Source organism: Sitodiplosis mosellana, unplaced genomic scaffold (genome assembly GCF_009176505.1).
Source record: "Sitodiplosis mosellana isolate CC-2019 unplaced genomic scaffold, AAFC_SMos_1.0 Smas_scaffold_6181, whole genome shotgun sequence".
Taxonomy (NCBI): domain Eukaryota; kingdom Metazoa; phylum Arthropoda; class Insecta; order Diptera; family Cecidomyiidae; genus Sitodiplosis; species Sitodiplosis mosellana.
The window spans coordinates 2,851,792-2,878,371 of NW_022601422.1; the positions used below are offsets into that span (position 1 = coordinate 2,851,792).

The following is a 26,580-nucleotide window of genomic DNA, read 5'->3' on the forward strand; positions in this document are numbered from 1 at the left end:
TTTTTATTTATTACATACATTTCTTCGGCAAACGTGTCACTTTTCGCACGTTTCTTCCGTAATCAATTAAATCCAAAGAAATAGCCGAGACTACAGCAAAATGAACGACACACGTCAAATTGCAATGGAATTATTTCATTCAAATATCAAGGTGAAGAATTTAAAATCATTGTATTTGTGAATTTCAGTGGCGAAAACTAACATAAAACCGTACTTACATGGGATAGAAATCAAACTACACTTGCACCAGAATGGATACAAGAAAAAGACCACAATTTCAATCATGTTTCATCGTATATATTTTCTCAAAACTTGAGATACAAATAGGAAAACATTGATGCTTCAATTGAATTAATTTGTTCAAGAAGGTAAAAAAAGGAGTCACAAAGAGAAAATAATCAAAAAAAAAAAAAAAATACAAATATTCAACAGTATCCAGCGTAGAAAAAAAATCATCATCATCATTATCAAATCCATTTTTCTTTGTATAAGCCTACATTCAAATTGATTACAATAATAATAATACTTGCAAAACAGTGAAAAAAAGCACTTTTCAATTTCTATTCATGATACAATTATGCGTGTGTGTTGAGCACTTGAGCAATAACACTCGGTGTCTTTTTTGATTCTGCTTAGGATTTCTTTTTTTCTTGTCACAAAAAGCAAACGATTGACTTGCATCGATTGCTCAGTAGATCAGTTCTACTTGTGTTATTTAAATGCTGAAATTCGTTTCTATAAAATATACAATTCTTTTTCGTTATGTTTTGTTTCTGTGCCTGAAATGTTACAATATGGTTTTGGTTTCTTTTTTTGTTTTTGTTTTGATTTTAATGGATTTTAGCTGCTGGTCAATTGTGATAATTCTTGCGACGAAATGAGGCCAAACGTGAACGCTCCATTTGTAAAGCTTGTTCCAATTCTAATACTTTCACTTGGATTTCCATCTCAAGCGTTTTCGCTTGGTGTACCGTCAATTTGGTTAGATCAAGATCTTGTGATTCTTCTAAACGATGACCGCAATCTTTGGCCGTGGCCACCACGGCGCCCGTCGCTTGTGTCACATTCCGTGATGCCTGTCCCAGTGCCGTTAAATTTGGACTGTCTTTTGGTGCTTTCACTCGGCTAGCGACCACTAACTGAGCAGTTGAGGCGGCTATCTCCTGCGCCACCACAATTAAATCCAATTGATTCTTTGATTCACCGCTGACCGCCTTGTTGGCAGCAGTCCTGGAAAAGCAGATGAAACCAAATAAATTACATATCGCATTTTAGATGAAACTTAAATCAACACAGATTCTGTGTCACAGAATTAAATGCCGAAAACGAAGAGAAGTGAGGGAGAAAAAAACTTACACCAAGAAATTGGCGCCTTGGGCGACATTCTTTGCGGCCGATATTAAGCCCTCAGTCCATTGGTGGTTGCGTTTGTAGAACTCGGTTACTGACGCCGTTCCACGGCCCAGCGAAACAATTTCCGCTTGAAGTACTCGCGATTTTTTCACCAATTCCCGAATGCTCTTCATCAGTGCGGTACAGGCATCTAGTATTTTCTCGTTGACTTCCAATTTAATACCTGAATCGGAAGCTTTTGATTTGGATAACATTTCCTGAAATTCAATATGAAATTAGATGTTGGTTCAAAATTGGATTTCGACTACTAAAAAACAAAGTTTATTTTGAATGATTTTAATTTTAAGAATCAAAATATGTTTTTGATGATTCAAGACATTTTCTCTTTAAAAAAATAATTCAGAAAGAAATACATCATCAACGATTTTTTTTGCACTCAAAAAATTGTAAGTAAAAATATGATTAATTTATATTTTGTCAACAGAAGAATTAATAGCATTTGTTCTCGAATTGAAAATTATATGTTTATGAGATTGGTCTTCGGGCAGCATGCATTCAATAAATAATAAATAAATTATAAGTGATTTAATCATTAAATTGCACTCAACACTATATTAATCAATGTTACCTCAATTCTGCTGGCTGCTTCTTCGATGGCCTTATCCATGCCGCTGAGTTCACGTTCAATAATCTCACCGATATCCGCACCGCTCTCGGATTGTTTGCTTAGCTCATGGATCATCGTTGTAATTTTCTGCAACATATTCTTGACGTCATCAATGCGACGCTGTACCTCTTTAGAATCCTGAGTCGAGAGTAAAGCGGCAAACAATTCCAATGCACTTGTGTTCCATTTTTTGATTTCATCCATGATTCCTGAAAGTGTATTCAAAGTCACAAGATGCTCCCATTCAAACGGAAAATTCAAACTTTTCATTCGAATCACTTACTCTCTCCGCGTTCGATGTTGGCCGATGTTTTGCAAATGGTGTTGCCCTGAATGTAAACGGTGCCCATTAAATGTCCCATCAAAATACATTTGCGTGCGAGTTCCTCCACGTTATTGTAGCTATCGGCCACATAGTTGGTGTGAGCCGTTGATATTTCGCTTAGAAGTTCGGTTAATTCTTCACCGAAGAGCATGAAATAAGCTGAAGTGCCAGCAGCAACGGCTACATCATTCTCTGCCGTGGCTCGTGTCACAATTTTCTCCGATGATTTAATACACGTTTCGATGAGCGCTCGGATTCGTGCATCACCACTAATGCGCGCATTCTTCAACGCCTCTTCCAGTGTGTGAATAGTGTTATTCGTTTGCGACAACTTTTCATTGTACTCGTCCTGTTCAAGGAGTAAATCATGTAAATCACATTCAATCGTTTGTTTAACATTTTGCATTCGATCACTCTCCGAATTAATCATCTACACAAAAATGCGTGCGTGTGTCGTGCGGTGGTATGATCCATTTCGTGCAAAGCATTTCCGATCGTCGATTGTGTGACCAATCCAAATCCAAACCAAATTAATAAAAAGTATAAAAGTGGTTTTGCATGCGATTTACGAAAAAAAAAGAGTAGAAAATTATCAAAAATTATTCCATTTTCTCAAACAGAGATGAGACATCCAACAGAACGGTGACATCGATCGTTTAGCCAAAATGAAGTATGGGCCAATGGTCTACAGGCCAATGAAATATGAGTTCAAGCCACATTGAAAAATATCGTAGTTGATGAACATACATTGTGATGACAGTTTCTCGAGCGACTTTCAACAGAAAAAAAAAAGATGATGAAATGGACCACACCGGTTTACATAGTAATGAGTGCATGAGCTTCAAAACACAAACGACACAAAAAAGAACTAACGACATTTTGGCTTAATTCCGCCATTGTAGTGAACAAAATCCAAATTTTTGACAAAAAGCACATTTCAACGGCAAAACAATCATGGATATCAAATGGTATTACCTCAAGTTTATTTTGCATTTCTTCCATTTTGCCGGCCATTGTAATCTTTTCAACGTCATACTCATAGATGGTTTGCGTGAATTCTTCGCATCGCATTAGTAAATTGTCACGTTCCGTCACTAATTCGTTTTGATTGTCGATCAATTCAGCCTTTTCGCCTTCCAAACGTTCAATAACCTCGCGAAGTTGTTGCTCTTTTTCGGCCAAATTGTCGCATTTCACCTGTGGAAAACCATTATCAAATTATGAAAATTATACCATAATCACAGAAAATGTGTGGCCATAATTCGATTTACCTCAAGTTCAGGTATTGAATTTTGCAATTCTTGCACTTTTGCTAAGAGCATTGCATTGTCTGTGGTGATGTTTTGGTGTTTTTCATCCAATTCCTCTTTTTCGGTGCTGATCGTGCTGGACCACGATTTCAATGACTGGGAAAACAGAAAACAAGAACGAAAAATGAAAAACGACACATTAAATCATAATAATGCTATTTAAATCAATTAGTAGGAGGAAAAGTAGCGTACTTTCAATTCACTTTCGTATTGATCCAATAAGACACGAAGTTCGGCCACTTCAGCGGATTTATTGGCATTTACATCGTCATATTTGGCGGATAAGGCAGAATTTTCATTTTCCAATTGTGTTATGCGACGCTGTAGCTCATCGTTGGCGCTTTTGACATCGTTTGAGCTTTGCTGAACACTTTCCTCCAGTTTGGTCTGTTTGTACAGTGTTTCTTCTAATTGGATTTTCAAATCGTCACGCTCTTTCGTCGCATCACTGGCCACTTTTGTTGATGAGGCCAGCTGTTTGCTCACATCACCATGTTGTCGCAACAATTTCACGTGTTCATCTCGTATTTGAGCGTACATCACTTTGAGTTTTTGGAATTTTTCCTCACTCGCTTTCAATTTCTCTTCTTCAGCCTGATTCTTTTCCACCGATTGAGCCTTTAGCTCCAGTTCTTCTTTCACAAATCGCATATTGGTTAGGTGCTCATGGGCATCACTCAATTGCGAGTTCAAAGATGCAATCGTCTCCTCATAATGAGCATGTTCATCGCGCTTGTGTAGAGCGGCCGCTTTGAGATTTTTCCTAAACGTGAATATTCATTGAGATTGCATTCTACATCTGACATTTGTTTCAAACACATTCTTTGAAAATTACTTTCAAAACTGGAACGCGAAGAATTGAAGAGAAAATATTGAAACCAAACTTACCCCAAGCGATCGACTTCCGTCTGCAAATGGAGGATTAGTTCGTCACGTTCGCGAATCAATCGTTCAAAGTTGATGGTAGGTGTTGGTGGATCTTGAGGTGAGTCATCTTGAAGTGATGGTGTCGACGATGTGGGCATGCTCATATCCAGTAAGGGTTCTGGTTCTGATTCAGGTATGACCACAACTGGTGGTGTATACGCGCCAAAATCGACTTGTGATGAAAAATTCGGTGCATTCTCCGGTAATTTTGGAACCGTAATCAAATTTACAAAATACTGTAAATTTCGCGATTGATTATAAAATGTTTTGAGTTGCGTGAAAATCGTCCGGAAACGATCGCGATGACCTGTTCGTAGAAATAAGATTCATTAGAACGTGTTCATCTTTCGCGCATTCTTTTGCCTCAAATCAATTGTTACCTGCTAGCACATCGTTCGGTAGATTTGAGTGTAATTTAAACATGATTCTAACTAAGAAATCGTACAGTTGGCTTGAGTCTTGTATCAATGGAATTAGCGGCGACAGCCGACATTGACCAGCCGATGTCATTGAATTCACATGGAATGTTGTAATCGAACTGAATACTGGCGAAGGTCAAACGAAACGGAAAATGTGATTAAATTGGAAATCGATCGGAATTATGGAGCGTAGTGGTTGGCAAGAGTCGTTGATAACTTACTTGTCGCTTGTAATGCAATTATATCATCCAGGTAGTCAAACATTTCGACGGCCATCTGAAAGCTGACAAGAAAAAAAAATCATATTAATTTTTTGAATGGTGTTCAACTTATTTCTCGAAATTCTTGTTAAAATTTACTAGAAATTGATGTCACCGCCACCGATTTGCTCCAACTCGCCGCGCTTCATCGTCAAATTGGGCGGAATTCTCGGGTTTCGGTCATGAAATTCCAATTTGTTTACCAATAATTTTGTATAATGACGAATGCACACACCGTACCCGTCATTTAAATGGCCCTAATTTGTACGGTAATGAAAAAGATGATGAAAAATGATAAAAGTTGAAAAAAGAAATCGGTTCTTTTGTGTAACAAACTTGTAAGCAAAATGTGATCTTACCCATAATTTTCCAAGCTCAGTTAACATTGACCTGTGTCGCATCGAATGCTGACAGCACAAATGATGACCCTCGCGTAATACTTTATGTAACAAATAACAAAACTTCCATGCTGTTATTCTATTTTCCTGCGGGAATACAAAATGAATTCACAGTTTATAGACATTTTTTTCTCGTGATTTACAAACTTTCAGCGACTTCACTTGAATTATGGCTTTTTTGTTTATTACTTCTTTTTTTTTTACTTCATTTTCATCACTTTTTGCTTCTTTTCAGCATTTTTACATAATTTTTTTCCACTTCCTCCACCAACTTTTAGTTCTTTTTTATCTTATTCTTTTTCTTTAGCGTATAAATTATGCACCATTTCGTCGCTTCATTTTCTTAGAATGATGTTAGTCATAAAAACAACATCACGAAAATGATTTGCACCATCATCCAAATAAACAGACAGAAAAAAAGGAAGAAGAACTTACTTGCAGTGGCTGACGCAAAGCAACGGCCCAAAAGGAATGTGCACCGCGACTGTGAAATGTGCCGATGATCGCAACTCGAGCATGTTTCACTTTTAATGGATGCTCAGAGCCGCTTAACGCTTTACTGATGCTCACCGTCTGTGGAATGGCAAAGAACAAGAGAAATTGGACACATGAAAAATCAAAACGAATAGAAGAAAAAATTTGTTGAGAAATCATAACTAAAAGTAGCTAATTCATAGAATAACTATACAAAAAAGAGTGTATACAGAAAGAACAACTTCATTACAACTGAAACAAAGCACAATCAGCAAATAATTTGCACGATTTCTACAAATAATTACAAAATTAAACAAAAAAAACAACAGCGACAAAAACGATACAAGACAAATCATCTTTGATTGTTATATGCAAAACGCGTGACTTTCGATCCACTTACCAATTGATAGTATTCCTTATCGCTGAGTGACATGTTACAATCGTTTTTATGTTACAAACTCAATATTTAATAAGAAAATAAAAGTCTTTAAATTTATAGTATTTGTTCGTTTTGTCGACCGTTTGTTTGATTCTTTCATTCAGCTGAAATGTGAACGGTTGTTTTTAAAATCTATGTCGTCGGTTCGATTTCGTTTGACAAAATTTGTTTGATTTTGAGACCAGATAGAGATAGTGCGAGAGTGATATGCACAGTAATAAATTCCAGTAGTTTAAAGCGTAGTGCGCATTTTTGGAGTGTGAATTCATTTCAATTGGGTGTTAATTCGAATATTATTCAATTTCATCAGTATATTACATATTTGGTGAAGAAATTAACACGGGAAAAGAATTTGCACGAGAGAGAGAGAGAGAGAGAGAGAGAGAGAGAGAGAGAGAGAGAGAGAAGGGGAGAGAAATAAGTTTAATGAAATGGTACAGAGTGTATATGTTGGTTACACGAGTGAACCAACATCGAAATTGGCCACAATTTGCAATAAGTTTGTCTGTTATTAGAATAGTTTATTTATCGGTGTTTGTGTGTATGTTTGGTTAAATTGTTTGAGAAGAATGTCAGTTGTGATGTTTGGTTATTTTTGTTTGAGTTTTGTGTATGCTATTAGAGATGGTCATTGGTTTTGATAAGTTTTTTATTTGTATTTTTCATGCAACCTGAAATTAGAAGAGAGAGAGAGAAAAAAACATACATTTTCGTTGAAAAGTGTGTTAAATGGTATGATGTAGTAAGTGTTATTGTGTTATACATGTGAACATACAGCATGTGACAGAAAATTAAATGAAAAAAAAAACACGTTAGAATTAAATATTAAACGGTCAAGTAGTCTAGTTGATTTAGACAACAGATTAAGAGAATGCTTCAACACATCAATAGAAATTTTAAATAGTTCTATGCAATTTTCAAGTCCTATGGTTTAACGGAAGTGAACGTATGATAATGCCAACCGAACATGCTTTAATTCCATTAATCTTGATCGATTTTTGTTGAACATTTCTCTGTAATTTTTGGGTAAAACCGTAAATTTAATTTAAGATTCTTAATCAACTTTTTGAACATTAGAAAAATTCGAGGAAAAAAAATCGGTTTTTATTCTTGAAAAGAAAATTTGTTAAGAAGCATTTTTTTCTATGAGAGATTCCTCATTTCAGAAGACGCCCGAATGAAAGACTAACATCCAAATAAGCACATGATAATGTATTAAAATGCCACTAAAAAGTCGCACTTCATTCAAAAATCTGTCTAACGATCTCTCTCACTTATTCAACTCGATTTTGTTAAATGCTTACATTTGAAACGAAAACAAACATTAAAAGTGCATTTGGTTGTGCTAATGATGAATTAACGGCCATAAACATAGATGTTAATGTCCATAATGTAAACTATAGAATGGTTATGGTGTGCTTATCCGTTCATTTGTTCAATTTGTTGTGTTAAATACGGTGATTTAATGTTCAACACATGTTCACTAAATGCACTCCATTCAATATCCATTTTTGAACATTAGACAAAAACTTTTTTGTCTTCTTCTTCAAATAATTAACTAAGCCAAAGTTCTAGAACAACATTTTCTTTTCAAATAAATGAATAAAAAATTGAATCAAATTTCGAATGTTCTGCTAAATTGAGTCATTTCGTTTGTCTTTAAGATAAGCGATCGTATCTTATCTGTGATTGAATGCATTCACATTTAAGGCATTAGTCACTTTTGTCGCCGATTCACCCGATTCGTATGACGAATCGTTCGGTTCACCTTTTCTCAGGTGAACAGTGTTCAGAGCCACATTTGCATTGTTTTTGTTTCACAACACCAAAACCGGTTATCATATCGTGCGTATGAATCAAGGTTTGCATCAATTTTATCTTTTCAAGTTCGCTGTTTTTATTTGCTTCTTTCATTTGCTCTGGTTTCACTTTCTTCTTCACAAAATCAATGAAATCGGACATTTTTACTCTAGCGGAACTTTTTTCCGCTAATTAAGAGCTTGAATGTAACCATTGAGATTTGATAATAGTAAATTAAGTCACAATAAAAGTCGTAAAAAACTCATATCAAAACTTTAAAATCAAAACAATGCAAAATATTTCAAAATCGCCTAAAAATAACGTGACGTGATTTACGATCATGATCTCAATTGATTTTGTTTTTTTCTCGAAGGAGGTATTTATTGACTGTGTTCAATTATCGAGAGAAAGAGAAAATACCCTTTTATTTATACACATTGGAATTACAAAATCGTTTTCGACGTACTGGCATATTGTGTTTCACACATGGGTCTCGCGTTATCAGGCAAAACACAAATGGCTACCACAACGGCTATAACGGCATGTAATTTCGACACTTTACTCTATTTCGCACCCAAGTCATGAATATGTGCTATGATAAGAATATTATCAAGCACAAATAAACACTGTTTGCCGTTAAGAGAATGTTGTTTGGCGTTCTTTTAAGTGCGACTACGCTTCACACTAATTATCGACTCGCAAAAATTGTCGATGCGTGTTTTTTTTTCTCCATTTTCCAAACAAAACTTTCATTTTTTTTCGAACAAAGCGTTTGCTCTTCATTTGTCATACCGAATGAGCTTTGGAATTGTACAAATATTTCACATAAATTCTTTATAAGCATTGAAGAATGGAAAGAAATCGGAATAGGTGCTCAAGATTTATGGATTAAAAGACGATTAATCAAAATTTCAATGATACAATAAATATTTCGACAACGTGTGTTTTGCGCTTTGAAATCGGAATAATAAGATTTTTCTCTCAAAATGATCCAAAGAAAAAGAAAATTCCAGTTTTGTTGGCTGTTAATCGTTGATTATCATTCGTATGAATAATTAGTTAGCCATTTGCATGTGTGACTAAAATATAAAAACTTCATTCAATGTAACTCATTGATTGCCGGAATTGTATACGTCAACCGGTAGATATACTAAACAAACCCATTCAACACCATTTATATGTTTATTAATAAATGGCAATGCTGACTCACAAGATTCATTGTTTACATACTTTTTGTAGAACGTGTTATAAACAACTTTGGCGCCCGCTGATTTAATTCAGACTAGAATCATTGCGTTTTTTTTTTGCGCTGATAAAATGTTAGATAGCAAGGTGAATTACACAACGTGACCAATGAGTTGCGTCAATGTGAAGAAAAAGAATGGAAGAAGGATAAGTTTACAAACATCTTCAATAAAATAAGAAGAAAGCATAGTTTGGATACATTAAGTTTCTCATTACGCTACTAATCCATCGATTACTTCAACCTTTAACTTTAAATTCATAAAACTGTTTGTTGATCAACGGTGTATGTCACACGTAAAAAAAAAAGAATTAACGATAAAATAATGTATTTATTGCAATTCGAACGAAAAACAATTGCGTGAAATGCCAGCATAATTCTTCGTTTCTATGATCATTATATGGATCAAGGAAAGAGCAGTGAATGTACAAACGAGTGACATTTACGCAAGCACTTTGTGCATATTCAATAATAAAATGGTTTGCTAATACATTTTACTGGCTCTTAGAAGTTGATAAATTCCCATGATTTTTTGGGTTTAATTAGTTCAATGTTTTTGCTTGCGATTTCAAGACGAAGGAGTCTTGCCGGCAAATGATTCTCTTCTAGTTTTTCAGACATAAAATCCGTCGTTTTAACTGCCGCACATATGATGAATTGCAAAATTCACGTTTTTACCTACATTTATACAACACGTATGACATTGGTCTTAACGAATTGCGATGATAAATAAGCTTCTCGGTGTCTGGAATTCAATGTGATGCATACTAACAATGCAGTCATTGTATACGTTTCATTTATGCAAATTGAAACTAAAACAGTGCAAAAAAGACTCAATACCCATGCGAGATCGACTGCTTTGAATACAAACATGAGTGGAGTGCCGCCCACGATATAAACACTTTGATCACAATTAAAACTTGTGATATCTTTTGGTAGCTTTATTTTTTTTCCAGGATGCGACGTTTGAGAAAAAAAAATTCCTTTGAATCAAATTGAAAGGAAATAAACAACGAAAACAGAGCGATAAGAATCATTCGGAACGCATAAGTTCGTACTTGATTTGGATAAAAATCCAATAAACAACGAGCAAAAAATAAATGTATTCTATTCAAATTGAATAGGTATGGAGCGCAGTCACTATTTTCACGGTTCCAATGGTGAACAATTTCGAATTGCAAATTTAGACGGTACGCACTCATTTCGCTTGGTTGATCTAGTGTGTATCGTCAGTGTTTCTCTTCCATTATTATTGTTGTACACAATTCTGAATCGATGCATTCATTTGTGCTAACACCGTTAAGCGCATAAATTTGTGATGCAGAAATGCACAAGCAAACGAGCCAGCGTGCGTGCGTGCGCTCGCTTGTCTCTGATTCATCCGGCCGAATGAATCAATCTTTGAATCAAGAATTCAAACGTAGACACGTTGTGGCATTTTCTATTAAGGTTGCCTTCAAATATTTAATGATTCGATTCGGCGTCGCTGCTCTTTATAGCCTCAATTTCGTTATTGTGAAGCACATAAAGCACATAGATTAATAAATGAGCACCGGGTTTGTTTGAAATCGACCCAAACGCCTGGTTTTTTTTTTATGTCTTGGTTGACTTTTAAGCCGATGTAATTGACGTTGTTTCTATTTGATACTACTTCTACCTTACGATGTATCGGCGTGGCTTCGCCCGAAGAAAACGTTTTTTTTGATGTGCCGACGATAGATCGATGTGGCGTCTTCGATTTTGGTACAATGTGCCACATTTTCGTCATAATTGAAAACTACGCCAAATCAATAGTCACTTTTTTGGTTGCGGCAAGTTTCGAAGGTAATGCAAATATGTTGACTATGATTCAGTCGGCCCAAATGCATGTGTCAATATTTGCGACGCCGATAATATTTCGGAAGTTTCAACAATGATTTAGATTGGAACATCTCGTCTCGTGAGGGAAAAAAGCCGCATCCGAGGAAGCCAACCAAAATATGTTACACCGAATCTATTTTCTTGGATTGAATTCAAACCGAAATTCATGAAAAATACCGTATTCCCAGTGCAGTTCAATTCGTCGATTGGATGAAATGAATGAATGAAATGAAGTGCGGCATAGTGAATGAAATACGTTTTTCGAATGGCAATTTATATATAATGCTGTCGCTGTTTGAGTACAGGATGCAATAGATTTAGTTTATTTATCGTGCGTAGCTCTCAATGCCACGGCGTATCAAGCTTGACCGTATGTGCGAATTATTCATAAAGCGTATCAAGCTCACACTCATTCATCGCTTCGTCAAACCGAATAATGAGTTAGTTTCTTCTTGCTACACACGTTTCCTCATCTTCTCTCTTCACATTTGGATCGAAGAAGAAGAAGGCACGAGGCCGAACGACACCGGGTAGCGGTGTGAAAATGTGAAGCCATACACTAGACATCATTCACACCCGCACACGCAAAGATCATTTATCCGCGGGAACAAAAGAACACACACACCATACAGTGCCGACCGCTTTCAATGTGACGACGATGGCGACGAAAGTGCAAATGCCCGAAACGACAGTTTAATTAAGAGCAAATATATGGAGAGCCATATACAACGTAAATTCTATGACTAACAGTAGAAATACCGAATGACGTACATTGTGGCGCGTTCGTGTTCCTCTTCCACTGATGGCGACGAGAATCGCATTTTAATTCTCGTGGCGAGAGAAAAAAAAAAACAAAAAAGACACCACGAAAAGAAATCAAAAACACATGAGTACATTTTCAAAAATAAACACTTTTCGTCGTGAAATTAAACTTGTCGTGTAAACAACAACGACTACGACGACGACGATTCTCTTTTGAAAATTAGTAATAAGTGGAATATTTACCATTTGTTTGTCGAATTGTTCCTTGGCTTGTTCCTCGCCATTGACTTTTTTCGTTTGTAAAATTCGTGACAATGGAATCGATGACATGATTGAACAACACTTTTTTTTTTCTTGTTTAAATTCAAGCAACGGAATTGGTTTTTTGCCGGACGTGTCTTTCTATGCAAAACAAATAACAATCGTCGTTGTGGAGCAAACGAATTGAATGAAAGATATTCAGTGTATTTGCCACCAAAATGGATCAACAATGTAATATTCATCTATTTCAACTGAGCGAGCGATAGACGATGAAAAACCCACACACAAAATGCTTGGTTCAATTTCACTTTGTGGCTGCTGCTGCTGCTGCTGCAGCTCTATCAAAAAAAAAAAACCAAACTGAATTCAATGCGCTAATTAAATGAATATGAACGAAAAAAAATATACATTTCACCACCCAGTCACTGTCGTCTTAATTGCTTGATTGCATTCAAAATACCGTAACTATTTCAGACCAATGAACCACCCGGTCAAATCCACATGCACAACACATTAACAAACACACAAACAACACCGAATTATTGTGAAGCAACACACGCGCGTTTTTTTTTTTCATTCATCAAATCAAATTGAATGATAGAATATGATCTTTATGAAATGTCATCTATGCCAGAGGTGTTAAAATCTTCTTTTTTTTTGCAGAAACCTCAATCTAACATATCTGGTCGATGCTCTTGGCTTTTGATTACAATTAATACATAGTCGACGTTTTTTTTTCTTTTTCAAATAGATTACTAAAAGTGTAATGCCCACTCACAATTCATTCAACTGTTTTGAGATACAATTTGGTTTTAATTTCTATTTCAAACAAGCACCGAACCGAAATCAAAATGAAAACAACACAAAAAGCTACATCAACTCGATTGTGTGTACGAATGCGAAATAAATGAATGAATTTGACAGCAGATGCAATGCACCAGCTAACAACAACTGTGCAGCCAACACACAATTGTCATTTACCAAATTGATACACAACCAAACCGCAAACATTTTTCAATTGGGTTGACAGCCATCAACCCTATTGGTAGAATGCCTGATTTTTACTCCGTTCAGATGGCGGATACTTTCTGGTGGACAGAAAAAAAAGAGCAATTTCAGATTAGAGTCGAAGTTCTGTGAATTTAAGGATGAAATTCTTTTTTTTTTTTCAATTCATTTCAATTTTTAACGGGGTTTTCGAAGGCTACAATTTTCATTGGATTGGCCAACCGGCAAAACTCAAACTACTTTCGCTATGCTTCATGGTATGGTACTATTTCGAAAGCTATTGTATATGAAACTTTCATTTTTGATTTATTTCACACCTAGATGGCGTCAATGACTTTATTTACCTTTTCCGAACATATTCAAATGCCGGTATTATTGGTTGAAAGAAAAAAAAACGGTTCGAAGCGTTTTAATTCAAACATCTATTCAATATTGGCCATTTTAGATTCACCACAAAGCAGATTTGCGTCAATGATTGGCTCATCATAATTGAGCATCTCAAATTCTCTCTAGAGATAAAATATCATATTTATTATACGTCCGATTGATGCGGATGTAATTGATCCGATATTTAAAATTATGCAAATCAAAAATCGGTTTTCATGAGAATTTCCAATTATTTACCCCCAAACAGTTAAATGTACCACACAGTTCACGGATGATTATTCCATTGCATCCGATATTGGTAATTAAGCTGACGAAAAGCTCGGCTTATAATTATAAACTGATCATTATAATGATCGGGATGATAGTGTTTGTTTGTGTAGAAGAAGATTGTCGACAGTCAAACATTGTACCTATTTCGAGTCAATTATTATTTTAAATGTAAGCATATGGAATTAAATGCATTCTGTCAGTTGAAACTCAATTGAAAATTAATCACATCATTGTTGTATCAACGATTTGAAAAACCATAATTTGATGATCCACTGAAATGAGTTTCAATCAACTTTAAACATTAATATGATGATGATGGATAAACTTTGTGATGAAATCAACATTCTTTTCGTGCATATATGTGCTCGCCACTTGATCTATTTACTGGAGTATCGAAACATTGAGTATACAAAGCCAAAGCCAAAGCCCTTAATGAAAATATGCAAATAATGCAATAATCCAAAATACTTGAAAATTCATCCATTTATAGTGTTAAAAATATTTTAACATTAATTTTCGTTACTTTTCTGATTTCGTATTAAATTCGAAATTGAATCTCTTTCTTAACATTTTGTTTATATAAAAAAACTAACGAAACAATTGTCGGTTGCCGCCAAAATGCGTATAATCAAGTGAACTATTAATGAATCAAGTGCGCATCAGTTTTTGGCTGAACATTTAAGTGTGTTTCTTTTTCTAAATTCCGTAGAATTTCCTAAGAAAAAATGGAGTCAGCACAAAATATACTTGTTCAAAGTTTGCGAGCACAACCTTCCATAACTTTTCAACAATTTTACAAAGGCACATTTTCATTAAAACAAAGCGAACACTTACTTTTCATTTTATCAAGGAAAAATAGTTGAAAGGGAGATCGTTTGCGGGAATAAATAATAACAAAGTAGTTAATATCAAATTTATTCTGTGATTTTGTTGCTTAATTTGAATAGCAAACAAAAATATAAAGAGAAAATCTCCGAATATGAAATAAAAGTTGAAAAAAAAGAAAAAAGAAATATTACACATTGTCGCTATCACTGTTTGCTTCGATAGTCTCATTGACTTTGAGTTGTCTATTTGTTTGTCTGTCTATCTATCTGTCTGTGTGGAGGAATATTGATTGAAAAATCTATAAAATTGTTTTTGAATTAAATCCAAACATATCACCGTACAAAACATGTTTTCGTACAAGAGAAATTTCGATGTCGTTTGTTAGAGGACCTCAAAACAAACACTTCTGCATCATTAGAATGTCCGGAACCACGTCTAGATTTTTTTTTAATCGATTTCGGTAGTTCTTCTGGGAACCTAAAAAATCAGCGAAATTTTCTTACACTCAAAACATCATTTTTTGCTCATTTCTTGGCTGGTATTTATTTTAAATGATTGAAAACAATTGAAACTACAATAATACATTGAATTCAACTATCTGGTGAGAGCTATGAGGCAGAATGTCGAGAAAATAGTCTATTTTTCCAGTTTTTCGACCAAAGCTCGAGCAGTATACATTTTTTTCATTCACTCTGTTCGGCAATATTGTAGCCAGAGTATAGCTGAGCAACACTCCTGAACATATTAACTCGAAAAATCAACATCCAGTCCACTTCATTGTCTCAAAATCACTTTTCGCTATAAAACGGTATTTTTGTGCATTTTCGAAGTTCTGAAACTTCTCAACTGCTTAAAATAGAGCAATAGTGCCTGCAAAAACTTTTTAGTACTCCTCAAGAAATTTTCAGGCCAAGTACTAAAAGTGTACTAAAAAGTACTAAATTGTTTTAAACACTTTGGATGGCTCCGGTCAACTTTGGGTGATGAAAAACTATACTAACTCGTGTTAAATACTCTCTTTTTGACCGTAGTAAACACTAGTGTTTGGTACTTATCCGGAAAATTGAAGTTTCATTCGAAAAGGTCATGGTCCGAAGATGTTACAATTTAATGGATTATGCTGGTCATTTTTTGATTGAAACTTCAATTTTCCGGATAAGTACCAAATGTGTATGTTGTTGCTGCGTGCAGCCACATCAACTGAACACACTTCGGTCGAGTCGTTGCGGCTGCACGTAGCAACACACGTCACTGTATTATACAGTATGCGTCGTCGATATGCTCGGATATATCCGTGCCTTACGAAATGCTGAGATGCTCAGCAATCTTAAAACACATGATTGATTGTAACTCAATTAAGCAGTTTTAGTTGAAATTTGTTACACTAAACGACGAAAAATGTCAATGTCTCAAAAAACAATGAGTAAAATTTAAGTGTTGCGAGTGGATCGGCCACGTGTTTACGGGGACTTTTTTGACAAAGTCTTGAAATATGGCGAAAATATGCAGATGTTGAGTGTACGATCGGCCGATCGAATTTTGGTGGACAGTAGCAATGAATGGCTTCTCAGATCGTATCCAACGCTTAAGCATTTCGAAATGACCCAAGTGAGTGGAAGTCGAATCGGTGAACTGAGAATGTTCCTAGAATTTAATCCACAACTCCACAGTATAGGCGTCAATTCAAGTTTAATGTGGGAAAATCGGCAAATTTTTCTTTAATAGACTTACATTATTAGACTTAGGTTAATGGACTTAGATTAATAGATTTAAATTATTAGACTTAGATTAATGGATTTATATATATTTTTTTTGAAATTTTTTTTTTTGGAGTTCATCTTTTCAATGTAAGTCAGTCAATAATCGTTAGATACGAGCGATGCCAGATTCGGGCGGACCTATCTTAAGACTAAATTTAAGTCGAACATATGTCCAATATAAATAAGTCTAATATAAATAGGTCTAATATAAATAGGTCTAATGTAGAAATGTATGTCCGCCCAAATCCAGTGTCGATCGCATCTAACGATTATTGTTCAATTGAGGCAAGAAATGACTGTTGCGGTGCATGTATTTCAAGATTTTGCCGAATGCGAGTTTAATTGAACCGTACCGAAATCGGTTGACAATCTGAAGTCATCAGCCAATTTCGGCGTTGAGTTGACCAAACAAAATTTTTGTTCAAATTATGAAAAAATGTGTTCCGAAATGAATATGATTTAACCACAATGCGCATCATTATCCGACCAAAAGCCATGGAAACATCATATCATTCTTCATATACAGAGCGAAATTTTCGTCTTTGCCTGCGATTCAATTATTGGCGAGTGTGTTGAAACAAATACCACAAATTTAACTCGTACGTCAAAATTTAATTACCTAAACTACGTCTAGCCATTGCGTCTTCATTGGAATAACCGTTGACATTGAAATTTAAAACGACTGCAGCTCATTATTCACATTTTCTCTTCTATGTTTCAATTCAGTGACGTCAAATACACGATCTATCTCCGCAAACGCGCATAAATTCGAAATATTAGCTATCCACTTGAGATAAACAACACTTTAACCGAATTACTGTGGTTAGATTCTATGGTCTATGCGAATATTTTATCGTTTTGTAGAAATTCGTTTTTTACACTTTTTGAAGAATTTCTTTTTTTCTTTGACACTTTGTAATCAGTTGAAATGTGTAGCGCATTTTATCATCGCTGTCGACATGGTATTGCAATGGAAAAGTTTCGTTGTGTTGTAAACTAATAGTTTTGGAAACTCGTTATCTCGTCGTTCGTTGTCTCAGCAGGTGCATTCTAGTATAAAAATGGCATGTTCAACCGAAGTTTTTGGCAAATCACAAGTGGCATTCACATGGTTTTACATTTCGGCTAAAGAAAAAGAATACATTTTGTCAATTCGTTTGTTTGAACATAAAATATAAAATGTTGTGTACAATTTTCAATTTTCCATGCGAATAAAAGGCAATAATAAATGGCATAGCGATAAATAGTGGAAAATGTGTACTGTATACTGAATGCAGTCAAACTTTCATTTTATTTATCACAACTAGCTCAAAATCCAATATGTGTAATATTAGCTGTTGTTTAGAAAGTAGATTCCATTACATTGAAAAGAAAAATAAATTGAATTCATTGAAAAACGGTCGGTATTCAGCTAACAACACTGAAATGGTTTGCTGGTAAAAATATTTTTCAAAATGAAAACCGTTCGGAAAAGTTAGATGCTTTTAGAGGAATTCATTTGATGAAGGGCAATATGTACGGCAATTGCATCAAATATCCAAAATAATTAGCTATTTTCACATAGATGAACAACCAAAAATGCTATTCGATGCACAGTATTAACTATACAGCGGCCAAAAAGCAAGCAAAGAGTTCCGAATAAACGAGCACAAAATGAATTTCAATAACAATTTTCCAGAAACATTAAGCGGGTTTAATTGTGCAAACAAATTTTTGTAATTTAAAATTAATTAAAATTCATCAATTTGACGGAGTTTCATTTTGGAAAACAAATTAATTGAAAAAGTACGTTTTTTCGTTCATTCAATTCTTTTGTTCTTTAATTCTGTTAATGGAACTCGTATGCAAGTGCATACGAACTATAAAGTGATAGTTCATCAAATGGAACTGTACAGTTTACACGTGTTTTTTTTTAAATGCAAATTGCAATATATGTGTCCGAATTTGTGTGTATATGATTGTCCCAACTTAATTTCGATTTCAATTTGACGTCATGAGTGCAAAATATACATTGAGCTCAACAGTAAATCACACACCAACTTCAGCATTATTTCGTATCACATTGACGAATGCATTTACATTTTATGAATGAAAAAAAAAAACGGGCATTTCATATGTGTGGTCCTTCATTTGTGTTGTATGTGGTTGTTGTGGTGGTCACAGGGACGTTTTTTTGTGTTCAAATTTCATTCGGTCCAGTAATTTACCGTTGTAATGATATTTCAATTGAATAGTGAATACAGTAGTATCGAGAATTTTGTACCGACAACATGTAGTTTAGACGGGTCAAATTCATTCCGCACATCATCGAGGCAGCGCATTAAATGCATCGGTCTCCATGGAATTGACATTTTTTCCTGCTCTGCTGTCCACAATAATTTCTGTGAAATTTCGCATGCAAATAAAGTTGAATAGATGCAACATTTGATACAATCCGTGCACACCATTGTCCAGAGCACTGATTGAGTCCTCCTAATTAAATTGAAACCATAAGTAGAATGCGATCATTTTTCAAAAAGTGTAATTGGATTATAATTTGATGAGCTCATGTGGTTTTCGCAGGCTCGCGATTTTTCCAATTGAATGTGGCGTAGATGAAATATTGGCATCTGCCAGGTTTTTCAATCAACTCCACATTTCATTGCCGTTCAATATCGTCCACACTGTACTCCATCAACGAATGATGTAACTAAAAGGGAGCAAGAGATAAAACTAATAGAAAATGGACCGCCACCAATGGAAGCCACATTGTTAAAGTGGAATCATATGGACAGTTTAATGCAGATTTTCCCATGAGGAAGTATACATACAATGACGCACATGTGAGCACATCCTTTTTGAGAGAAACACCAATACGCATTTCAATGTTCGCATTCCATCTTTGGAGACGGATGAGTGCATGTGCTTGCATTTTTTTTTTATTGACAATGAGTGATAGACCAAGAGCTGTTGAACAAAGTACTTACCTTATAAGCTTAATGTCCGATAATGGAATTGTAGATGCACATTAAGGCCAATATTCAAAATAACAATTTGTTTTATCTTCATTTGATACACATCACAATATCTGCACGCCGATAACAAGAAAAAAAATTGCTTCACTTTTCGCTCAAGCTTTATGGCAGATTTTTTGTTAACTGCTAAATTCGTACAAGAATAATTCAAACATAAAAAATCTGCTCCAAACATTGTACACAACATTTTCTATTTCACATCAAAGTCTCATTTAATCCAAAGAAGTGAGGTTATGTTGTAATCATGTCAAAATGGATAAAATGCATTACAAACACATAACCTCACTTCTTTGAATTGAATGAGACTTTGATGTGAAATAAAAAATGTTGTGAACAATGTTTGGAGCAGATTTTTTGTGTTTGAATTATTTTTGTGCAAATTTAGCAGTATACAAAAAATCTGACATGAAGCTTGAGCGAAAAGTGAAGCAATTTTTTTTCTTGTTATCGGCGAGCAGATATTGTGATGTGCATCAAATGAAGATAAAACAAATTGATATTTTGAATATTTACCTTAATGTGCATCTACAATTCCATTATCGGACATTAAGCTTATAAGGTAAGTACTTTGTTCAACAGCTCTTGGTCAATGAGAGAGAAAGACAGAGAAACGGGGGGCATCGAGGCATAGATAGCGAAAAGAGAAATATTGACCAGTCAAAAATGAACATTGGCAAAAAAGCGATCATTTCAAAGAATTCCTTAGTCTATGAAATTTATCATGTTCAACAGCATGATACTCGCAAAAGCAAGTAAGCCAATGTTTGCTTCGGGAAAAGTGACGATGAAAATAGTTGAACAAGTTACTTTGAAATCGTACACCTTTGTGTGTGTGTGTGTGTTTGCTTTTCAGTTTTGTACGCAGCAAAAATCTCTGATTAAATAGCATCAAAAGGTTCGCAGACAATGTGTACTTGAATTGCTTTTGTGTGCGATAGTGAGACGATAGCAGCAACCAAATATCTATTCACCCAAAAGACATGGTGTCCACAAGAAATACCTGAGTTCGCTGGCTCAAGCTAATTTCCTTGTTTGTTTTGTCGGTACATGTGTACAAAATGGCTTTGAACGTTGGACCAACGGAAGATTATTTAGCCGGAGTTTTTTTTTTTTGATTAAACGGAGAGAAACAGCAGCTCTATGACAAGATGCTTTGAGTGTTTTTTTGGTCACCATTTGGCATGTCCCGTCAACGGAGCCCAAGCACAAACAAACGGTGAAGCGCTGCGAAAAACATTGAAAGTAAAGAGGTGATGTGCTTTTAAGCGATGAACATCAAACAATCAAATGATCGTCGGCTACTTTATATATACAATGTGCACACAAAGAAAGGACTCAACCATATTTCGATTGTGAATAATTTTACAAAGGAAAATGTCCTAAGTTTTTGTATGTTCTACTTTGTGCAAAAAGTTTCTGTCTTTGTACTGTACATAAACACAAACTGAAGCACAGATTAAGCAACGTTGGTGATGAATTGTTTTTGTATCAGCAGAAGAAACGAAAGAAAAATCGGTAAATTCCCCCATTGAACAGACTATATCGACGCAGACACATTTACAAAACACTGAAACGTGTGCACAACCAGATTATTATCATGCAAACGATCGCAGTTGTTTTGTACAAGTGTAAAGAAAAAAAAAAAGGAGCAATGTATACATTTCAAAAGTGCAATATCTCCCCTGGCAACATGAAAATACTAACGGAATAGTCATAGAAAAGTCAAGCGAAGAATGCTCACTGCAAAAATCCAGAAAATGCGGTCATAAAGTATACCAAGTCACTTTCATCCGAATTGCATACAAGTGAATATGCGATGGTGACGATAGTTGGCCCTTTACTGCAAGTTGGAAATTCGTTTACGCTTATCGAATGTGCAGCCACTTTATATCATTTGAATGAGCGCTAATAACCAAATGGGAAACTGCCGTGAAATTTACAGCAACAACGATTGGGAACATCAGACGTGCACGATAAAATTACGTGTATTTTGTATAGATTTTATGTGCTAAGAAATGCTGCCAGCTAACTAAATCTTCCACAACTTGTTCTCTTATCATTTCGATGTATGTACGGCATGTTCGAGCAGCAGCTTTCAGATATGAATGTCGGAATTATCGACACCGTTCCCATTGACTGTCGTCTACATCAAATAAAACCATATGCGATACATAAATTATTTAACGCAGCCGGACGTTTGAAAATCCTTCTATTGAATTCATACCAGCAATTTTTTTCTCTCAATAATTTAGCTTTAAAATTTATAAACATAAAATTTTCTCTTTTAAGTTGATCGAAATCGACATTCATTTTCCCTTTGGTTTTTCATTTGTTGGAAAATTTGTTCAAAGAAACTTGTTGGTTTCACTTTAATTTCGATGAAATTGAAACGGTTTCTAAAATATACATCATTCATCACAAAATGTTCTGCGGTAAATGAATGCGTCGGAGAAGTGTGTTCTCGTGCAAATTCCAAATGATAGCATGGACGAACAGTTCAAAGATAAAAGCATTTTAGCATGCATGCAATTCAATTGCAATATTTTCTGACACCCCTTTGCATGCACAATGAACAGGAACACACACACTCAATGCCGAAGAAGTGTTGCCAATTTCCTTGGTTTGCAGTACACATTTTTCATGCAACCGAATACAATACGTAGCATACGTAAAATAGTCACCTTCATTCATTCTCTACGCCCGTGCTATTTGGAGCGTTAAATACCAAAAAGGAACCCCATGTAGCTGGCCTGTAGTATGCTATTGCTTGCGTGTTGTGAAGGTTGAACATTTCGGATGTGTTTTTATTTGCATTTTTCTTTGTACAAAAGATACACGGTACATATAAGTTTGTTTGGTGTTTATATTCACACAACAAACTGTATTGTATCGAATTGTGCTCTTGCCAGCTCCATAACAATAGATTCAATGCTGACAGAAGAAAGTGGAATATAAGTGATTTAATTGAATTTGGACGTAGAAAACACATTTTGATGTTGTGAATTGTATTGTTTGGTTTGTGTGTTTTTGCTACCTGTGCACCGTTCTGTAAGATGCATGACTTTAGCTGTCCAAATGCCATTCCAAAATGATATTTATTCCATAGTCCAGTGACCGTGTTTAATGCTTTTTGTACCAGTTTCGACTCGGCTCTTATATTTCAAGGATTCGACGCAACCCACTTTATCAGCGGGGTTTTTCAATCGAATAACTTTGCTCTCACTCTTTTTTCTCTCTGCATCCGACATATTTGACAGTCAAATTTTACAAAGTTTTTATTAGTTTTGTTCTTCTTCTTTATCTTTGATACAACAAAAAGGTGGATTTTTTTTTCAGATCCATTGGTATGCTCGAGTTCGGCTGAATGATTAATAAAACATGAGGGAAATAAGCTCAATCAAGGTTTTAGCGTAAGCGGAAAATGGACGCGTTGTGATTGAAGATTTACTTGTGATTCATCACTCGTCCAATTTCACATCAACAACGCAAAATATTGGTCGAAAAAAAATATATCTCACAATCGCAATTTGTTAATGAAATGCACCAATTTTTTTTTTTTAAATCCCATAGTGAAATACAAGTTGCTGAATGCAAAGCCGCATTGAATGAATTTATTTTTCTCATCCATCTCACATGCTCATTTGAAAAAAAAAAACTGCTGATACAACACGATTATATTATTTAAATTCGGCTAAAAATTGACCATTCAAATGAAATTCATTCATTTACATTATTTTAATTGCGTATGCTTCGCCAGAAAAAAGAATGTATCCAGCATATATACTTTTTTTTTTCTCTCACAAAAAAAAAGATTTAAATGCTGTTCCAAAAGTCGTTCATGAAATGGAAAAAAAAGTTTCGAACAACACACACAAACACCGCTCAATTATTATTACTCAATTGATGTGAAAATGTTTGTGTGAGCTTCGTTCTGAGTTTGAGTATCTTCTTTTCTGATCCGTGTAGCAGAAAAGCTGTTGAGCTGCCTGAAAATCGGAAAACACATGTTTTCTCGTACATTCCACCCCGTCCTCCGTCGCCTGTCCTAACAAAGTTGTAAATCATTTTATTTCTTCCGTTCGTATTGATTTCGCATGATAAAAAAAGAGCCATCCAATGAATTCAATATATTAAGCTTACTTCCATAAAGAGGCACATAAACATCGGGAGTGCGGCTTAGATGTGTTTGTCCTTTGTCAGTTGTTTCTTTGCTTCGGTACTTCATCTGTAAACAATTTGTAGCACGGGTGTGATTTTATAAAAGTATTCAATGTTGAATTGAGCAATTTCATATTTTTTTTTGTCGCTTTTAAACTGGAACGTACACGGTGCCATGATTGCACAGCGTGAGAGAGTGAAAAAATAGCGGAAATTCCAAATTTTGAGATTCACATTCGCTGTATTTAACAGAGAAGATCAATTTGTGAAACTGTTAGCTTTGTCATTGAAAAAGGGTGTTTGAGTGTTTGCACCGCAAGTTGCCTTCTCACCAAGCAAAAAAAAAGAAGCGGCAACTGCCTTCGGACAAATCCGATCTATTGTTTGGACAAATTAAAGAAAGGGAGGGGAAAGAACTATTCCGTTCGCTGGAACCTTTGATGGCCTAAAAACTTAGGCTTTTGAATAGAAAATGGTTTATTTATTCATAATTCAAAGTTTATCGAGTTAAGCGAAAAGAAGAGAATAAAAGGAAACGATGTTTTGTCACATTTTCAAAAGTAGTTTTCATTTGTTCTTTCTTTTTCGGATTCAGGCTTCACAGTGTTTTTTTTTTTCCTATTCCGAACATGTCGTCGTCGTCTTTTTTCTTGTTTGGCTGTCGCTACAGTTCGATGGTTTGAAGGCGCCGAGATTCTGGTGTGTGCGACATCTAATGTGTTTTTCTGTGTTTACACAGCAAGAGCTACAGTTGTTCACTTGAATGTGATCGTTTTCCTCTCATTTCATTTATGAATTATTGGCATACGATGGTGTGTGCCAATAAAAAAAAAAACGTAAAGTACTTTGATTATCCACGTTGAATTCCATCACTGGCTCTGTGTCTCTTGCTCTCACTGTGCTTTTGTGGAAAATACTTTATGAAATATCATTTGACTATTGAGCGTATTCCATGCGATCTTTGCATGGCGATTCGAATGGAAAAATCATCGAAATTAAATTCCATTTCAAAATTTTTTTTTCTTGCAAATGATATTACCATCTATATATAGAGATAGGGGAGAGAAACAGAGAGAGAAAGAGGTAAGAAAACACACCGATGGTTATACCAAAAAGTGTCGCCAGCGCAATGTATGTCTTCAGTGTTCATTGTTTTCATTTCGTAATTTAAGTTGTAAGCGATTTCCAGTTGTGCGAATCCCATTTATGCGTCATCCATTCAACTGAATTCCTTTCACAAAACATGCACCATAAAAGGAATGTACGAAAAAAACACTATGACGAATACTTCCATGCTGTGCTCGTTCGTTTTTCATCTGTTTTTTTCTTTTCCTTCTCACGAATGTGGATGTGTGTCACACACCATGCTCTCCTCTTTGCTCTTATTTGCTTTCTCTTATTCGCGCTCAATTCAATGCGTATTTCTACCGAAGAGGAAATCGTGCAGACAACCGCCGCACACAAAAAGAACATTTGTGATAGATTGGTTAACATAAAGAAAAAGGCGACGAATGATAAGAATCATGAGCTGGTAAAGAATGGTAAGGCTTCAATCTAATATCGAGACGATATTCTTGGATTTTTCGCTCACAACTTCTTTTTTTTTTTTATAATGTTAACCTTTCCCGTTTTCAATTCGCTGACACACATAACCCTTTTGCCGATTAACACCTGTCACGAAAGTCTTGAGACAAATATTTTGTGTCCGCATTCGGTTATTTCTCAAAATATTTAAAATCGTAAGCCTAGATAATTTAGTTTGATCCCTTAGCATTCGATAGAAGCCACCTTGAAGTCTATATCAACCATATTTTCTAACCTATAGAACAAAACATTGAGAGCTGATTTGCTCATTTTCATGCATTTTTGCAAAATTTGTCATTTTTTTGAAATTTTGATGACTGAAATAAAGCTCAGAATACATTGAAAACAATATTCACTACTTGAAATATCTTTGGGTAGGTCTAGGGGAACTTTTTAGCTAAAAATCATCAAAATTTTCTAAAAAATAATGGAGGAAAAATCGAAAAAATATTATATTTTGGCCGGATATGGATTTTTTTTTCTTTCTCGTGCCACCTGAACAACTTCACCCATTTTTACCACTCACTCGGCCCATTTTGTAAAATGTCTTTTATCAATGGCGATGCACATGTGTGCGCATACTAGGCCAGACTGATTGAATATCATACATTGTACAATCAATTCCATTTGTTTTTCATTTGAAAATCATACATAAAATCTTCTTTCCGCATCGATTTGAAGCGGCAATAAAGAATTTCAACAATTTTTTTTTTTATGATCACATGTTTAATTAATTTCCATAAAAACTGTTGCATCGTTATCGTTTAATTTAATTTTTATACGCCATTTTTTGCTGCGTCTCGCACAAAAAACCATATGACTGCGGTTTTTCTGTCTTTATGTACTATCTATGGGAGTATGGAATCACGGCTTGATGACCACAAATCATCGATGCGAGGTAAATTTTCATCATAAAATATACTTTAGTATTTGTAATAAGCTTCGTCATAGTTGTGAAACGAACATATTTTTCTGTGGTTCCGGCTGTTATGCAATTGATGTATATTAAGCAACTAAAAGTCAATGTTTACAACGGTGATATTCGATTGCGCAACCCACTCAGCTACATCAAC

General features: G+C 35.1%; 2 protein-coding genes across 17 annotated transcripts in view; both read right to left on the reverse strand.

The window, feature by feature from the left end:
* The window catches only part of LOC129576317 (G patch domain-containing protein 1 homolog), a 51,413-nt gene that overhangs the window by 23,937 nt on the left and 896 nt on the right, over positions 1 to 26,580 (reverse strand). The gene's annotated exons all lie outside the window — the stretch shown is intronic.
* LOC129576315 (huntington interacting protein related 1) lies at positions 276 to 13,503 on the reverse strand. Of its 16 annotated transcripts, XM_055461224.1 has the most exons (16): positions 13,277 to 13,422; positions 7,011 to 7,243; positions 6,534 to 6,676; positions 6,095 to 6,232; positions 5,621 to 5,746; positions 5,361 to 5,518; positions 5,223 to 5,284; positions 4,963 to 5,127; positions 4,544 to 4,889; positions 3,848 to 4,418; positions 3,617 to 3,751; positions 3,321 to 3,542; positions 2,304 to 2,694; positions 1,982 to 2,229; positions 1,357 to 1,610; positions 276 to 1,230 (listed from the first exon to the last, which is right to left on the reverse strand). In XM_055461224.1, the coding sequence occupies exons 3-16, from the start codon at positions 6,564 to 6,566 to the stop codon at positions 852 to 854; spliced, it is 3,228 nt and encodes a 1,075-aa protein (XP_055317199.1). In that variant the 5' UTR covers positions 6,567 to 6,676; positions 7,011 to 7,243; positions 13,277 to 13,422; the 3' UTR covers positions 276 to 851. The 16 variants fall into 16 exon arrangements, with proteins under 16 accessions (XP_055317199.1, XP_055317195.1, XP_055317200.1 ...); XM_055461220.1 differs by lacking the exons at positions 6,534 to 6,676; positions 7,011 to 7,243 and adding an exon at positions 12,481 to 12,836 and having other exon boundaries at positions 12,907 to 13,503; XM_055461225.1 differs by lacking the exon at positions 7,011 to 7,243 and having other exon boundaries at positions 13,277 to 13,492.